Source organism: Triplophysa rosa, linkage group LG6 (assembly GCF_024868665.1).
Source record: "Triplophysa rosa linkage group LG6, Trosa_1v2, whole genome shotgun sequence".
Lineage (NCBI taxonomy): Eukaryota > Metazoa > Chordata > Actinopteri > Cypriniformes > Nemacheilidae > Triplophysa > Triplophysa rosa.
Genome location: NC_079895.1, coordinates 12926645 through 12940675, shown reverse-complemented (window position 1 = coordinate 12940675; position 14031 = coordinate 12926645). Strand labels below are relative to the sequence as shown.

General features: G+C 37.9%; 2 protein-coding genes across 9 annotated transcripts in view; both read left to right on the top strand.

Annotated features, from left to right (window-relative positions):
• The window catches only part of zeb2a (zinc finger E-box binding homeobox 2a), a 48538-nt gene extending 44359 nt beyond the window's left edge, over window positions 1-4179 (top strand). For 2 of the 5 annotated variants that reach the window (XM_057335783.1, XM_057335784.1), the window contains exons 9-10: window positions 364-544; window positions 1961-4179. In XM_057335783.1, coding sequence (XP_057191766.1) covers window positions 364-544; window positions 1961-2559 — 780 coding nt within the window. In that variant the 3' untranslated portion in view covers window positions 2560-4179. The remainder of the gene's footprint in view (window positions 1-363; window positions 545-1960) is intronic. The other 3 variants (XM_057335781.1, XM_057335782.1, XM_057335780.1) reach the window with 2 other exon arrangements.
• Window positions 4180-5500: 1321 nt separating this feature from the next.
• Window positions 5501-14031, top strand: part of gtdc1 (glycosyltransferase-like domain containing 1) — a 44570-nt gene continuing 36039 nt past the window's right edge. For 2 of the 4 annotated variants that reach the window (XR_008963130.1, XM_057335997.1), the window contains exons 1-2: window positions 5501-5574; window positions 12507-12707. Coding sequence is in view for 3 of the 4 variants with exons in the window: in XM_057335997.1 (XP_057191980.1) it covers window positions 12529-12707 (179 nt within the window). In the remaining variant the exon portion in view is untranslated. Of the gene's footprint in view, window positions 5575-9903; window positions 12350-12506; window positions 12708-14031 lie in introns of those variants that run through there. The other 2 variants (XM_057335998.1, XM_057335999.1) reach the window with 2 other exon arrangements.

Below are 14031 nucleotides of genomic sequence, written 5' to 3'. Positions count from 1 at the left end.
TGTTACAACCTTTTGCAACAAAGCGAATTTACTGTCAGTTTGTAGTGGTCGGTTTTGTGTCTTTACCCAGTTATGAGTTTTGCGATTTTACTTCCTGTTTGCTAGTTATCCAGTTTACTTTGTTACCAAGATGAATAGACTCTGCTCTTATTAAATGGAGACACCCCATGCACATATGTCACTCTTTTTGAGACATCTTCAGGAGATAAAGGCCTCACACACATTACAGAGATAAGCTCTGTCCAGACTTGGGATCAAACAGGCGGTTTGTTTGTCTTTTCCTAGTCGGCAGGTTAGGATTAGGATTTGGATTTGTGGCAGGTTAAGATTGTGCAACGTGTCTAAAATCTGTTTCTTTTGCAGGGGGAGCTACTGGACAGCGCAGGGGACTATATGTCAGGGCTAGAAGACCTGACAGACAGTGAGTCGCTGCTCGCCCGGAAGAAGATTAAGAAGACAGAAAGTGGTATGTACGCGTGTGACTTGTGCGACAAAACATTCCAGAAGACCAGTTCCCTCCTAAGACACAAATATGAGCACACAGGTATATCACATTTAGACAACTCTTTTTTTTTACCCTCGTCCACCCCTCCCAAGTAATCCCCTTTTATTACCACATTGTGTTTTTTCTTGTTTCTTTTATTTCTTTTCTTAATTCTTTTCTTTTTTTTCTGTCCATTTCCATTTTTTTGTTGTACATTTCAAACCCAGGTGTAACACTTTCCTTCTTCTTGACAGGCTTTAAAGGGGATATAGTTTAAATGTAGTGGGTGACACAGATGATATTTTAAATCCTGCTAAGATGGATATAAATATCACTTAATTTGAAGTGTTAAACGGCCGACGCACACGCAATCTCTCGTATACACGTTTCATTCAGTAAACAACAAATCTCACAAAGTCTGTAAAATTGAACATTTGGAACGCCAGTCAATATGGAGGCACATTCTCAATGCAGTTTGCTGGCATGCCAACATGGCACAGTATGCCAGGTGTGTGAAAGCCTGATGTGTGCTTGGCATTTCTATGCCACAATTTGACCTCCCCTCCCGGGGGACTCCTCTCTTTCACACGTTTGCATCATCCTCACTTACATTCTTCGCTTGGAATGCATAGAGGAATCTGCCATCTCGTCTATTTTTGAATTTGATGAGGGGAGGTGGGGAAGGGGACCATCTCAAGTATGGCTGCTATGGAAGGTGCATGCCAGGGCTATTCATGGCCAAGAATATAGTACATCTGTTCATGTGCTCGGAGATGATGGCGAGTGTGTGGGTTTTTATGGCAAGTATGTTAGTGGTGAAATTACTGAATGCCAAATGGCAGGTCCCACCTACTTTACTGATTAGACTGGAATTTATCTCTCCGTTTCTGGGAGTCACCATAGATGTTACGATTGGAGGAGAGACGTTCGGAGTGCGTGCATTACACGGGTGTCACGAGGCAGCTGTCTTATCTAAGCATTTTTTAATCTAGAGACATGATGTCATATCGCTCTGTCAGGGATGCTGACTGCCTCACTTTCACCTTGTGCGGCACGGAGCGATAATCACCTGATCCTCTTGGCTGCATTCAGAACAGTCACAGACGGCCTCAGAATAGCACCTCAGGACCGTGGCTTCCCCCTCACCTCACTGCACTGTTTTTGGTAACATCCAAAATAAATCGGGGGTGGTTTGTGGTTTGTTGCGGCTTGACATAAAGGGGTTTTTCAGTCAGGGCATTTGTTTTGTTTGTTTGTTTTACATTTTTCCCCGAATTATTTCCAAACTGGCGAGAATTCATCATGAGATAAACACAAGTCAGGAGGGTTTTGTGTGGTTACTTAAAAATGTGTGTCTCTGTAAATTGTAAACAATATTTTTAATATATTCAATATACGTTATGTGTTTTTTACAATGATGGTGTGGTTTGAACACTCTTCTAATCCATTGGCTCCTCTCTCTATGTGTGTCCGCAGGAAAGCGGCCTCACCAGTGCCAGATTTGTAAGAAGGCCTTCAAACACAAGCACCACCTCATCGAGCACTCACGCCTACACTCGGGCGAGAAACCCTACCAGTGCGACAAATGTGGCAAGCGCTTTTCTCACTCCGGCTCCTACTCGCAGCACATGAACCATCGGTATTCCTACTGCAAACGGGAGGCAGAGGAGCGCGAGGCAGCCAAACAAGATAGCCATGACAACGGAGGACCCCTGGAGCCCACGGAGCTCCTCATGCGTCGAGCATACCTTCAAGGCCTGGGGCCCTTGGGGTTTTCCGATCCGGAGGACCAGGCCGAGGACATTACACAAGAAAACACCATCTTGAGAGATGGAACTGAGGGTGGGGCCAGACAGGCAGAGGAGGCGTATCCGGAAGTGACGGACAGTCAAGAGACAGGGTTGGCGGAGGAGGAAGAAATGGAAGCGGAGGAGCAGAGATTTGACACTCCTGATGGGATAGCAAAGGACGAGAAAGTGCTAGAAATGACAGGAGGGACAGAGGACGAGAGTTCGGAAGAGGGGAAATTGGCGAGGAAAAAAAATCCTGGCGGCGAGAATGAGGATGCTGATTAACTACTGCGTTTTGGATTAAGCTTCCTGCATTCTTTGCTTTCATTTTTTTATCAAGCTTGTATTGCGCCCTTCTTCCGCCCTTTGGAGGGACTTTGAGCCAGATTCACATTTGTACCACACTGCCACGTCATGGTTATCTGAGCGTGTGCCTGAGGCTTGCACTCATCAATGTTAAGAGTCGAACTCTAAAAACAGGCATCAAAAACTGGGAAAAATCCATATTATGCAAAAAATATCGTCAGAATAAAACAAGAAAGGTTTTCAAAATGTACCGAGTTTTCAGCCAGAAAGCTGTGCGGTGCTGATTTCCGTATAACTCCTGTGTTTCATTGTGGTTGTAGCACAAGCCTGGGAATTGCACTCTGAGAAAGTATGACAAAAACAGAAAAAGAAAAAAACACAAAATAAAACATACAAAAAACTTATTGGGTTAAAAAAAGATATTTGCCTATATGTACTTACTATACTGCGCTTGAAGATGCAGTAGCGTGTCAGTGTTATATTTCGTCTATCACTTACTGTGATACCATTGGTTTTACCTTTCTTTTCCTGACCAGCCACATGATGTTTGGGGTCTCATCCTTGGCTTTTTAATGAGGCGACTTTAACTAAAGGAAACCTGTTGTGATTCTTAAACATACAAAGTCTTAAAGTTGGCCAGGGGCGGATGGAAAGAGTCTGAGAAACTGTAATGACGCCGGCTCATTGTATGAGACCGCGTCAGAACCCCTGTGTTTTTTCGTTCGAGAAAAGCCTTATATGCAAACCCTTTCACCTGTGTTTTCTGCAAGTGCCATCCTTGTACAGTATAATGCGAAGTCAACTAGTGTTCTCTTTGCACCTGCTTTAGTATTAAAATAAATATTTCACCTTGTCGTTTGAAATACCTACGTCAGTATTATTATATCTAGACTACAGTTGTTTAGTTTACATATTGTTTGTGCAATTTTCTGTATTTTTTTAAGGTCATCTGTCAGTATTACCTTGGTTTGTTTTGTTTTGTTCAATACAAAATTCATTTTTATTTTAAACTACCATTTTATTTATGTGACTCATTTTATATTTCCTAATTATATTTATTTCATACTGTAGTGTACAGTATTATAGTTCCTTGATATAGATATATTTTAGTAATTAAGGATCCTTACAAGTGGAGCAAATTTTACGTAAAGAGAGCATTTATTGTATCTGGAGCGATTGCTGTGAATTGCTCTTCATACTACACTTACCTGATGAAGGAGAATCTACAATTTGGGAACTTTTGATACAATATTGTGAAAACACTGTATTTTTGTCTGAAAGGAAAAAAATTCCACTTTATTCATCTTATTTGTTTTTCCTTTTTTCCCTTTTTTAGCTAAAGAAATAAATGGGGGGGCTGTGGTTGTTGGGATTTTTGAAATGTCTGTTGAAGTATAATTTAATTTGTAATTTCTCTTGAAAATGAATTTGCTCAAATAAATGTAGCCCAATTTAATTTTGAAAGCCTGTGTAACATGTCTACGGAAAATGTTTACTGATATTACTCACAAACTGACAAATCTCTGTTTGACGCATTTGATATTCTTTAGTTATTTATTTCAAGTATCTAGTTTGCTAGTTTTCAAGTTTGCTATTCAGTATCTTCAATATAATGTGTGCATGTATGTAATATATCCATATTATAAATCACCTCTATAAATTGGAGAAAAATAGCTATCAAACATCAGACTTTAATATTCCCCAGTATCATTTTCTCTGCTATCATTTAATTAATTACTGGAACCTTTACCTTTTGATGTGAATTACACATACAGTATAATCCACCTTATCAAAGTCTCTCACAGTATGATAGCCTTCTATTAGTCTCTTTGAAGTTGAATGATGTTGGGTTGCGCTAAATTAACATCAGCTCCAGGCTGCCAAACTGACTGTGAAGTCTCGAGGTTGGAACTCTAAGGAGTTCCATTAACCATGACCTTGCTAATTTTCTCAACTCACATACTCATCTCAAGTTTAATTTTAAAGGAACTATTCAAGACTGCTTTTCGCCGCAGGGATGTACAGTCCATTTGATTTTAGAAGCTAACATTACTGTATAAAGTATCCCTATTAAATGCAGCAAAAGCTACATTCTTCTGCAATGCACATTTTCTTTACTCTTGTAGATGCGGTAACTTTGATAAATAAATAAAATAAATAAAAACACGAGTAGGAAAGTTACTTAAAATTGCCTGTACACTTAACTTTCTACAATATAATATGATAACATGCCAATGAAATTGCATGGAAGTTGAGGTGTAATTGATATGAGACCAAGCAGTGATTCTGTTTGTTCAGTGTTTCATTCAGGTGAGTATGCTAGGTCAGTTGTAAATGCTTTACCTACATACATCCATGCTCCCCAGCACTTATTAAACGTACACAACAGTATTAAATATTAAACATTATTTAGGAAATAAGAGGTCCAGAATGCCAGTAATTAAACCTATATTAAATGTAATTGTTTGCAATGTAAGAATGCATCTTCTAGTACAACTACTGTACTGTTCCTTAATGATATACACTGCCTAAATAGCCTATTAGGAAAAGAAGATACACAGAGAGCAACAACATTGTTTGCACCAATTTGTTAAACCTTTGTTAAACTACATGTAAAACGGTAAACATCGCATTAGCTTAAAAACAAGCATAAGTAAATACAGTAGGCAGAAGGCTTCATGCACGATGGAGATCCCGTATTCATGTTTTGTGAAAGCTCTGTAGCCTATATTTCTGTGTATTTTGATTAAAACAATAGTTATAATAATGCACTGCTGCACCACTCTATTAATAATGTAAGATATTAAAAAAACAAGCATTTATAGCAAAAGCATATGAAGCGTGGACAGTAAGCACGTTTTCACGCTCTTAAGCGTGGGTGAGTGTGTAAAATAGATGCTGCTGCTGTTGGATTTCACGTTTGACGCAGATCTCGGGGAGCGTTCTCACGCAGTGACGTCATGACGTAAATGGACGCCGGGCTTTCAGGAAGAGGTAAGAATGAACTGAACATGCGGGTTTTATAAGATTGCAGAGAGAATCCTTTATTGATTAAAGTTAATGCTTGTTTTTAGAGAGATTGTAGAGGCGTCGATTAACCTATCGCAGACATTAACTTCTTTGTGAGGCCAGTTCTAGTGATATATATAATCTTTTGTCTTCTAAAAGTCCATTTGTTTTCATATGTGTGCGGTAAAGTATAGTAAAGATATGGCTTTTCGTGCTGTCTTGTGTATAGTGCATCGTTACAGCACATCTTCCCTGCACTTAGTTGTCATAATAGTAAATAAACTACTTAAGTGACTGCTTAAAATAATAGCAAGCTGTATTTAAACGGGATATTTTGTGATTGTCCAACATCAGAGCAACATGTTTATAGTTAATGTGAGGAGAACTAACGTTACACATCTATGTAAACGGCTCATACTTCCACTAACGTTATACTGCAGGTGTTCTTGGCATCAGTTAAAAGTAATTGCAAAAAAGTTCAGAAAGATGACGTTATTTAAACGAAAATGTCAGATGTATCTTTGCAATTATATTTGAAGAGTTTGGTTCCAAAATGAGATAACTCCGTTTTATTTTTTTTAAATTATGTTATCATGTTTTTGTTGTGTTAGTAAGATGTATTTTTTTAGTTATTATAGCTTAAATCGAAACAAACTAACTGCAGTTTGATTGGTATTAATCAATCAAACATGATTTTTTTTTTTAAACGGTTATCTCATTTTGGAACCAAGCTCTTCATTTAAATATTTCTAACGGTGGCTTGTGTCCAGATATTCTATCTTATGTTGAAGGGCTGCTGTAAGTTTGCTAAACTGTGGAACACCAGCTGTCTTTTAACAACAGCCAAAGTTTAAGCTAAAAGTATTAAATCATTTTATGTATTAGTCTTATTGTTGTCTTCAAACAAACTTAAAACTAGTGTATAGTGCTTTAATAGTCTGAGCACACAAGCAATACTTATTTTACTTGACTGTGTGAATGCAATAGATGCAAGTAATAATTACAATATGTTACATTCAGATATTGTGACAGCTTTATAAATCCATCAGAATATCACCGAATATCACCAGCCTTTACTCTAAATGATACAGTATGATGCAGGGTACTTTCTTCCGGTCTTGATTCACATGCTTTCATCTGGACCAGCTGTGTTTTGCCTGAAATGAGTCTAGCGGAAATAGAGAATGCAACCTTGAAATGTCACAAAGCTGTCTGACTAAAATGTGCATCATGTTGTTTGATCACTGTTACAACGTAGATGAGGTTCTTCACAAAGGTTCTCTTTGAATAATTTTCCCTCTTAATTTGCGCTGGTCACAATCTTCTGTTGTGTGTTTTTGGAAAATGGCTAAATTTGAAACATCTCAGAGACTATTTTGTGTGTCATTAGACAACAATAAACAGCATTTATTTAGGTATTGTTTATTAACTGTTTTTTTGTCTGTTTATTTTATAGTTTGGTTTATTTTGGTGACTACATTCTGATGAATGTGGTGTTGGGAAACAGTACTGGAACAGTAGATTGTTATATGACCCATAAATTAAGGTTACACTTTAAACAGGAAGTGTATCAAATGGAAAGACATGCATAAAAAATGACACTTATTCCAGTAAACTGGTTTGATTAGGAAGTTTATAAATAAAGAGTTTTTATAAATAAAGAGTTAAACACCTGGCTATGCTTGGATATGCTCCATAAGCGAAAGTGAATTTAGCACTTATCCTTTTTAAAATCGACCATCTGTTTAGACCTTTTACAGTAACAAGACACAATTTTCTCCAGTAGACACTTTAAATTAGCCCTCCATTAAGACCTTTTTAAAATTTCGAGGAAGGCTTGGTTGCGGTAGACCATTCTCTTTGAAAAGAGCCAAACGATCTGTACAGGAACCAAGTGTTTTACATTTAGCAGACTGAGCTTTTGTCTTATTATATCAAGACTTGTCTCATTCAGAATGTTGTAGTTTGTCACCTAATTGTCGCCCATAAATGATAAAGAATCAGGTTAAAGTCCTCAATTCATGGCACATGATTAGCGTGCCTGACGCTCGCTCATTTCATCTCCCTCAGCCGAGTGTGCAGTGATTAGCATGTAAGCGCTAGCATGTAATTACAGCGCAGCTTCCTTTCCTTTAATGATTACCGTTAACACAAAGCCTCTGTCGAGGTGAATGAGGACACGGCTCACTCTATTAAAAGACAGCACAGACACTTGGATGGACTGAAAATTTAATTCGTGCAAAATGTGAACTTCCTCTCGCTTTTCTAATGTGAGATCAAAGGCGTTTATGAATGGTACTTTGTGCCCTCGGTGCGTGTGGTGAACCTTCTGAAAGTGGCAGCGTCTATCTGAGCTCTTGGAATTAAAAGGTTTCAGGAACAAATGACTATCATTTCGCGAGGCTTAATAGTGTTTTAGTTGATTGGGATGCCACTCAGCTTGGCAGAGGCTGTCTGGAGGTTGAAGAATGTGTGCCGGCAACATTCATTAAACCAGTTTGTTAAACAATATCATTGCAGAAAAGCTTTTTTGACACATTTATTTCATGCCGCTTGAGCTGAGGAGAATGTATTACCCGTATCAAATGACAATTCAATGGAAATAAGAGGACAGGTTGGATGTTAGAGCATTGTTCATGAGCTTTTCTGTATGATTTTTACATAATGATAAAGGTTTTTTTCAAATATCAGGCAGTGTTGAATTATCTTAATGATCTGACCTCTACTTTTGATTTTAAGATAATTTTCACATCAGATATCTTGATTACGTAAAAGTAGAACCGAAGCAAAGAAACATCCGTTTTGACCAAATGCAAACTGTAAAGATGGCCCATGATGCCCACCTTCTGAATCTATAGATGATGAACTTTAAAAGGCGTGTGCGGCTGGCCCACTCATTGATAACCAGACAATATAGCACAAATAATTTGTTTTCCCCTGTTTAGGTTTCACAATTTAATTCAATCAGCAAGCCGTTGGAAACATGATCACAAAACATCTTTAGCAACACTCGTCTGTCATGACTCAGAAAGAAATGCAGTTGTTTTTCAGAGGAGTGCAAATTTTGATTTCACAGGGGTATTGTATATGGATGGTTCTTTAAATTGTGGAAGTTTATGGTCTTCTAAGATGATGTAATAAAATTGATCCTTTCAATTAAATTAAGATGACATATTATTGTTTCTTTAATTGCTTTTTCACATTTTTAAAAATGGTTTTCATTATTTTGGGTTTGTCAACTGCCCAAATTTGTTTGAATTTCCTTCAAGGGTTAATACTGGGGAAGTTTTTTTTTTCTTAAAAAAAAAAGATGACGAAGAATATATTAATTATACCTAATTTCAAGATTTCATATAATTTTAAAGTAGCTATATATATGGTGGATTGGTGGATGCCATTACCAAAAATATAAAAAATTGATATATTTTTAAAAATTTTATTTTTAGAGTTTATAGTTCACGGAGTTAACTTATGTTAGCAAGTCTGAGGCTTACCCAGCTTTTTCGGTAAATACTGAAAAATGTCCTTACAATCAAACACAATTCCAAAATCCTTGACAAAGTGATTACTTAAAAACTTTGGAATTTTCATTTTTCAAGATGTCATGTAGTCTGAAGTGTCCCTAAATATAAATATAGTATCACTACACAGGGCTGGGCCCCCCCAAATCTTTCTTGGGCCCCTCCAAAATATCCAGCTGACAATTCAAATGATCAAAAATGAAATACTTGTTATGAAATATTTACTAAATGCTTATACTTGTCTTGTCTATTAAATAATTATCTGTCCATTTGATAACAGAAAAAATGTCAAAATATGCAATTTGATTATATTTGACTTTGGTTATATATCTGCCCAACCAGAATATGTAATTGCCTCCACCCCTGTCAAACCAGCCTAATACCGGTCCTGCATATACAGACATAATTGCAGACATAAAATACCCCACTTTATTCTATTGGTTCATTTGGATTTGGCCCTCATGCAGCGTGGTTCTCAAATCTCATCCTCATGTTATTTCCTCCTATCGCTCAAGTCTAATTTCAAGTGATCAGCCGTGGCTTTGGTCTGCTGTGTGGGAGTACATAATCGGATGTTTCATTCTGGCTGAATTAGCCCTCCAGAAAGACCACATCACTTTAAGGCCTCATCTTGTCCTGTCTGACGGAACGCTGACTGGTTACTTTCACACACACACACACACACACACATGTACACACACACACACACACACACACACACACACACACACACACACACACACACACACACACACACATTCACACACGCTTACACACTCAAGATATCCACGGATGGCTAGAGGCTGTTAAAATGAGGTGTTGCGAGTTGGCTCACACGCTCCAATGCGCCATGTTTCTGGGTGCTTGTCACTGGGCAGTGCCATGCTATCCGCCCCCCTGTACTGGCACTTATTGGTGTCATTGGTAGAGTCACTTTTACTGATGGGTTTAATCGTCAGGATTGGTACTGGCTCTTGATATGACGTCTTTATGCGCTGCCCCTGCGGATGTATCAGCTGCATCCCAGATTTTTTTCGTACTCTGAGGCCGTGTGTCTCTAAGCAGCCTCTTCCCCAGTATTCCAAGAGCCAAAGGAAATCCTGCATTTCATCTGGAATAATGCAGATTAGATAACGGCCTGTCTCCTCGGGGAACAAGCATGTTTTTTTTCTGTGAAAAAGGAGGAGGGAATATGTTTGGTTCATTTTGTGAGTAAACGTATGGGGGTAAAAATGGCGCAGGGCTTTTATGTTGACCTCCATTCATTTTAAGGTGTCATCAAGGTTCTGTGAATGTGCAGGTGCACGATACACTGTTGGAAATCAAGCGACTTGTGCGTTCTGTGCAAATTCAATTTATGTGTTATCACCTTTTATTTTGACATGGGTATCACATGGTGTAGCATGTAAATCTTTCATCTGGCCTTCACAGATTTTTAAGAAAACAATTTTTTTTTCATAGCAAAATCTTGCTCTTTTTTCCATATAATAAAGGTAAATAGTAACCACTGCTGTGCTGTTCCAACCTGATTTCAAGGGAATTTGTAACTATTTTATGACGTGGCTAATTCGTATGAATTTGTACAATGTGAATCATACAAAAATGTACAATTATTAAAAGAGGAAATACTGAAACCCCACCCCTAAACCTAACCGTTACTGGTGGAAAACTTGGACTTATCCACTTTTATTACGTGTAAGAGAACAGTGTAAATTCTTAAAAACATGTTAACATATTTTTCATTTTTGGTTGAGCTTTCCCTTTAATTTCCCACTCTTCTGTTTTTTTTTACAGTTAAAGGAATAGTTCACTCAAAAACAAAAATTCGTCAATCATTCACTCTCATGTCATTCAAACCTGAAAAAAACCCTGTTTTTTGAAACACAAAAGAAGATATTTTAAGAAATGTGTCAGTGGTTTTGCGCCTATTATTAATTATGTTTTATTAACAAAGTTCGGGAGGAGCACGTGCAGATAACTTACCCGGCTGGCTTGCTATGACCAATCTCACAAATCAGATAACTAACCCGGCATAACCAATCTCACCAATCATCCTTTTAGCTCGGGCAAAAACCCCCACCTACAAATAGACAAGACGCCTTACCTCATTCTCTCTACATTTTCGCAGCATCCCTCCTCCACCCCAACTCCTCACCATCAGACCATTTTTACCGCAGTATAACAGGGGGGCAACGACCCAAGTCCGGGCACATACCGGGCCCTCTCCCCAGACAAGGGGCGGGCGCTCCGAGTTCGGAGGAACTACCAAGCTCGGAGCCCTCTCCCCGGGACAGCACGCCAAATATTCATACTATCCGTCCCTTATCATCTGTACTTATTATCTGCGAGGCGAACTCTTGAAACAATGGATGTCAACAGGGGCCAGTGTTATTTGGTTACCAACGTTTTATGTTCTGCACAAGAAAGTAAGTTACGCAGGTTTGGAATGACATGAGGGTGAGTAAATGATGAAAGAAATGTAATATTTAGTCCTTTAACACTTTATGCTGGCATGCTTTTTGAATGCAGCCATCGATGACTCGGGATTAATGTCTGTCATGATTATGCTTTTGGTTGCAAGGTAGGGCACCACGGGGTTTCCCTTTCAAACTGTGTTGGGGCAGAACGCATCTACATTAACCCCTCACTTTTCTCTCCATTTTGAGGTTGAATGCTTTTCACGCCTTACCTGTGTAAAACGCAGTCTCTGAGGTAAATGGGTAGAGGTAAATCACTGTGTGAGAAAATCCCACTCAGTTTATCCGAGCGTTTGGAAAACCCCAGCCTTTTAGGTTAGACGCTTAAACCTACATTACTTGTTACATTTCCAGTTCCCTGTTGCAAAGTTTTGGTTCATTTTTCACAGTTCTGCATGCTAGCATAAAGTGCTATGCTCAGCAATGTTCTCATCTGACTCTAGGTGAATGACTGAGGGGAAAAATGTTTTTTTTAATCTTAAATAGACGGCTAAAAAAGTACGATTTACTCTACGCTTGATCTTGTTACCGTAATTTCAACGCTCGCACTAACAGTTATCGTCTGTGAGAGACAGTTTTGCATACCATTACACAACGTTTTTATTTAGTTGCCGAAACAACATCAAGGTCAATTTCCAGCAGATCAGCTGAAGTATTTCATTTTTGCTTCGTAGTTCATTTTGCACTCCAGCTATGACTTGAGCCTCCGTTGTGACACATACATAATGAAATTCTAAGTGACTTGGAAAGTACTGTACGTAGGTAATTTTTTTTATTAACACCCTGTGGTTGTTGTTTATAAGCTGTAATTGTATCAGGTTTTTTGTCATCATTTTATGTGAGTCATAGAAAGATAATGTTTATTTTAATTTTATGCATTTTCATTTCAGTTTTCATGTTTCTGCTTCTCACACTGCAGATATCTACTTCGGGCTGTGTCCATGAGTGTGTTGTTGCTGGAGGCTTTCAATGGCGGCTCTCACAAACAGCTGCTTGATCTTCTCCAGGAAAGTGTTGAAGACTGTGTAAGCTTCACTCTGCCTGCTAAGAAATGGCACTGGAGGGCCAGAACTTCTGCCCTGTACTTCATGCAAGCAGTTCCAGCCAGTTCCCTCTACAGGTCAGCACAGTTCATGAGGTTGAATATAGTTTACAAAAATGTATTTATGTTATTATTAATTTATGTTTTTAAGGACATAACTATTCTATGTCTTTAAAAAGTATTTATGGAAAAAAATCTACAAACAGCAAAGCATTTATTAAAATTTTACAATTAGAAGGATACTCCACCTTAAATTCTGTCATCATTTACTCACCCTCAAGTTGTTCCAAACCTGTTTAAATGTATTAAAAGATACATTTAAAAGATATTTGGAAAAATGTTAGCAACTGACATTTCTGGGACATCATTGACTACCATAGTAGGAAAATTATTCTATCTTTTTTTATTCTGTTGAACACAAAATTAGATATGTTGAAGAATTTAGGAAAGCACACAGTTCTGGGGCACCTTTGACTACCATTTTAATTTTTTTCTACTATGGTAGTCAATGGTGGCCAAGAAATGTTTGCTTACAAGCATTTTTCCAAATGTTCATCAGAACAAAGAAATGAAATTCATGACATCATTTTCATTTAGGGTGGAGTATCCCTTTAAATAAGCAATTTTTAGGTCCATTATCACTTATGTTGAACATTTTGAAAAGGTCTGCAGAACTGGTTTACAGATTACTTCCTTTAAATGAATAGGATGGGGAAAATTGTGCACATTTTCAAACCAATAAATATAAAATATAGTTACAAAATCTAAATGGTGAAATGTGTGGTAACAAAATAAACAAATAAATGATAAAACAAATCAATAAAAAGGGGGTATAAATTATCAAGGTGTTTTTTAATTTTGCTTTTCACTAATGGAGTTTTATTTTTATTTAAATGCACAATATAACAAAAATGAGAATAAACAAAATGTTTCGCCTGCTAAAACATTATGGTTTGTTCGTGATCAGGTTTGACATTTATACTATTAAAAAAATGACAAGTGTTGAAAGTTGCTGCGGATGAAAGATAAACATCAACATTAACCAAAATTAGACCTAGATCATTGGTTCTCAACCGGGGGGTGCAGAGGCACTTCAGGTGGGGCGCGACGGTTCCCCGAAACCCCAACGTTTGGAACTCGATCGGGAATGCACGGAGGAAATCAATTGCAAATTGACGGAGGGCAATCTTCTGTCTGAAGCTGCAAAACTCTAACAATTTTGTAATATACTGTATATATCTAACTATATCTAACATATTTTACACATGATCTTATCTATTCTCAATGTACAGTATGGGGGGGGGCGCCAGTTCTTTAAATGGGTTTACAGGGGGGCGCGACCATGAAAAGGTTGAGAACCACTGACCTAGATTATCTTCATCATACAGTGGTATTTAACACT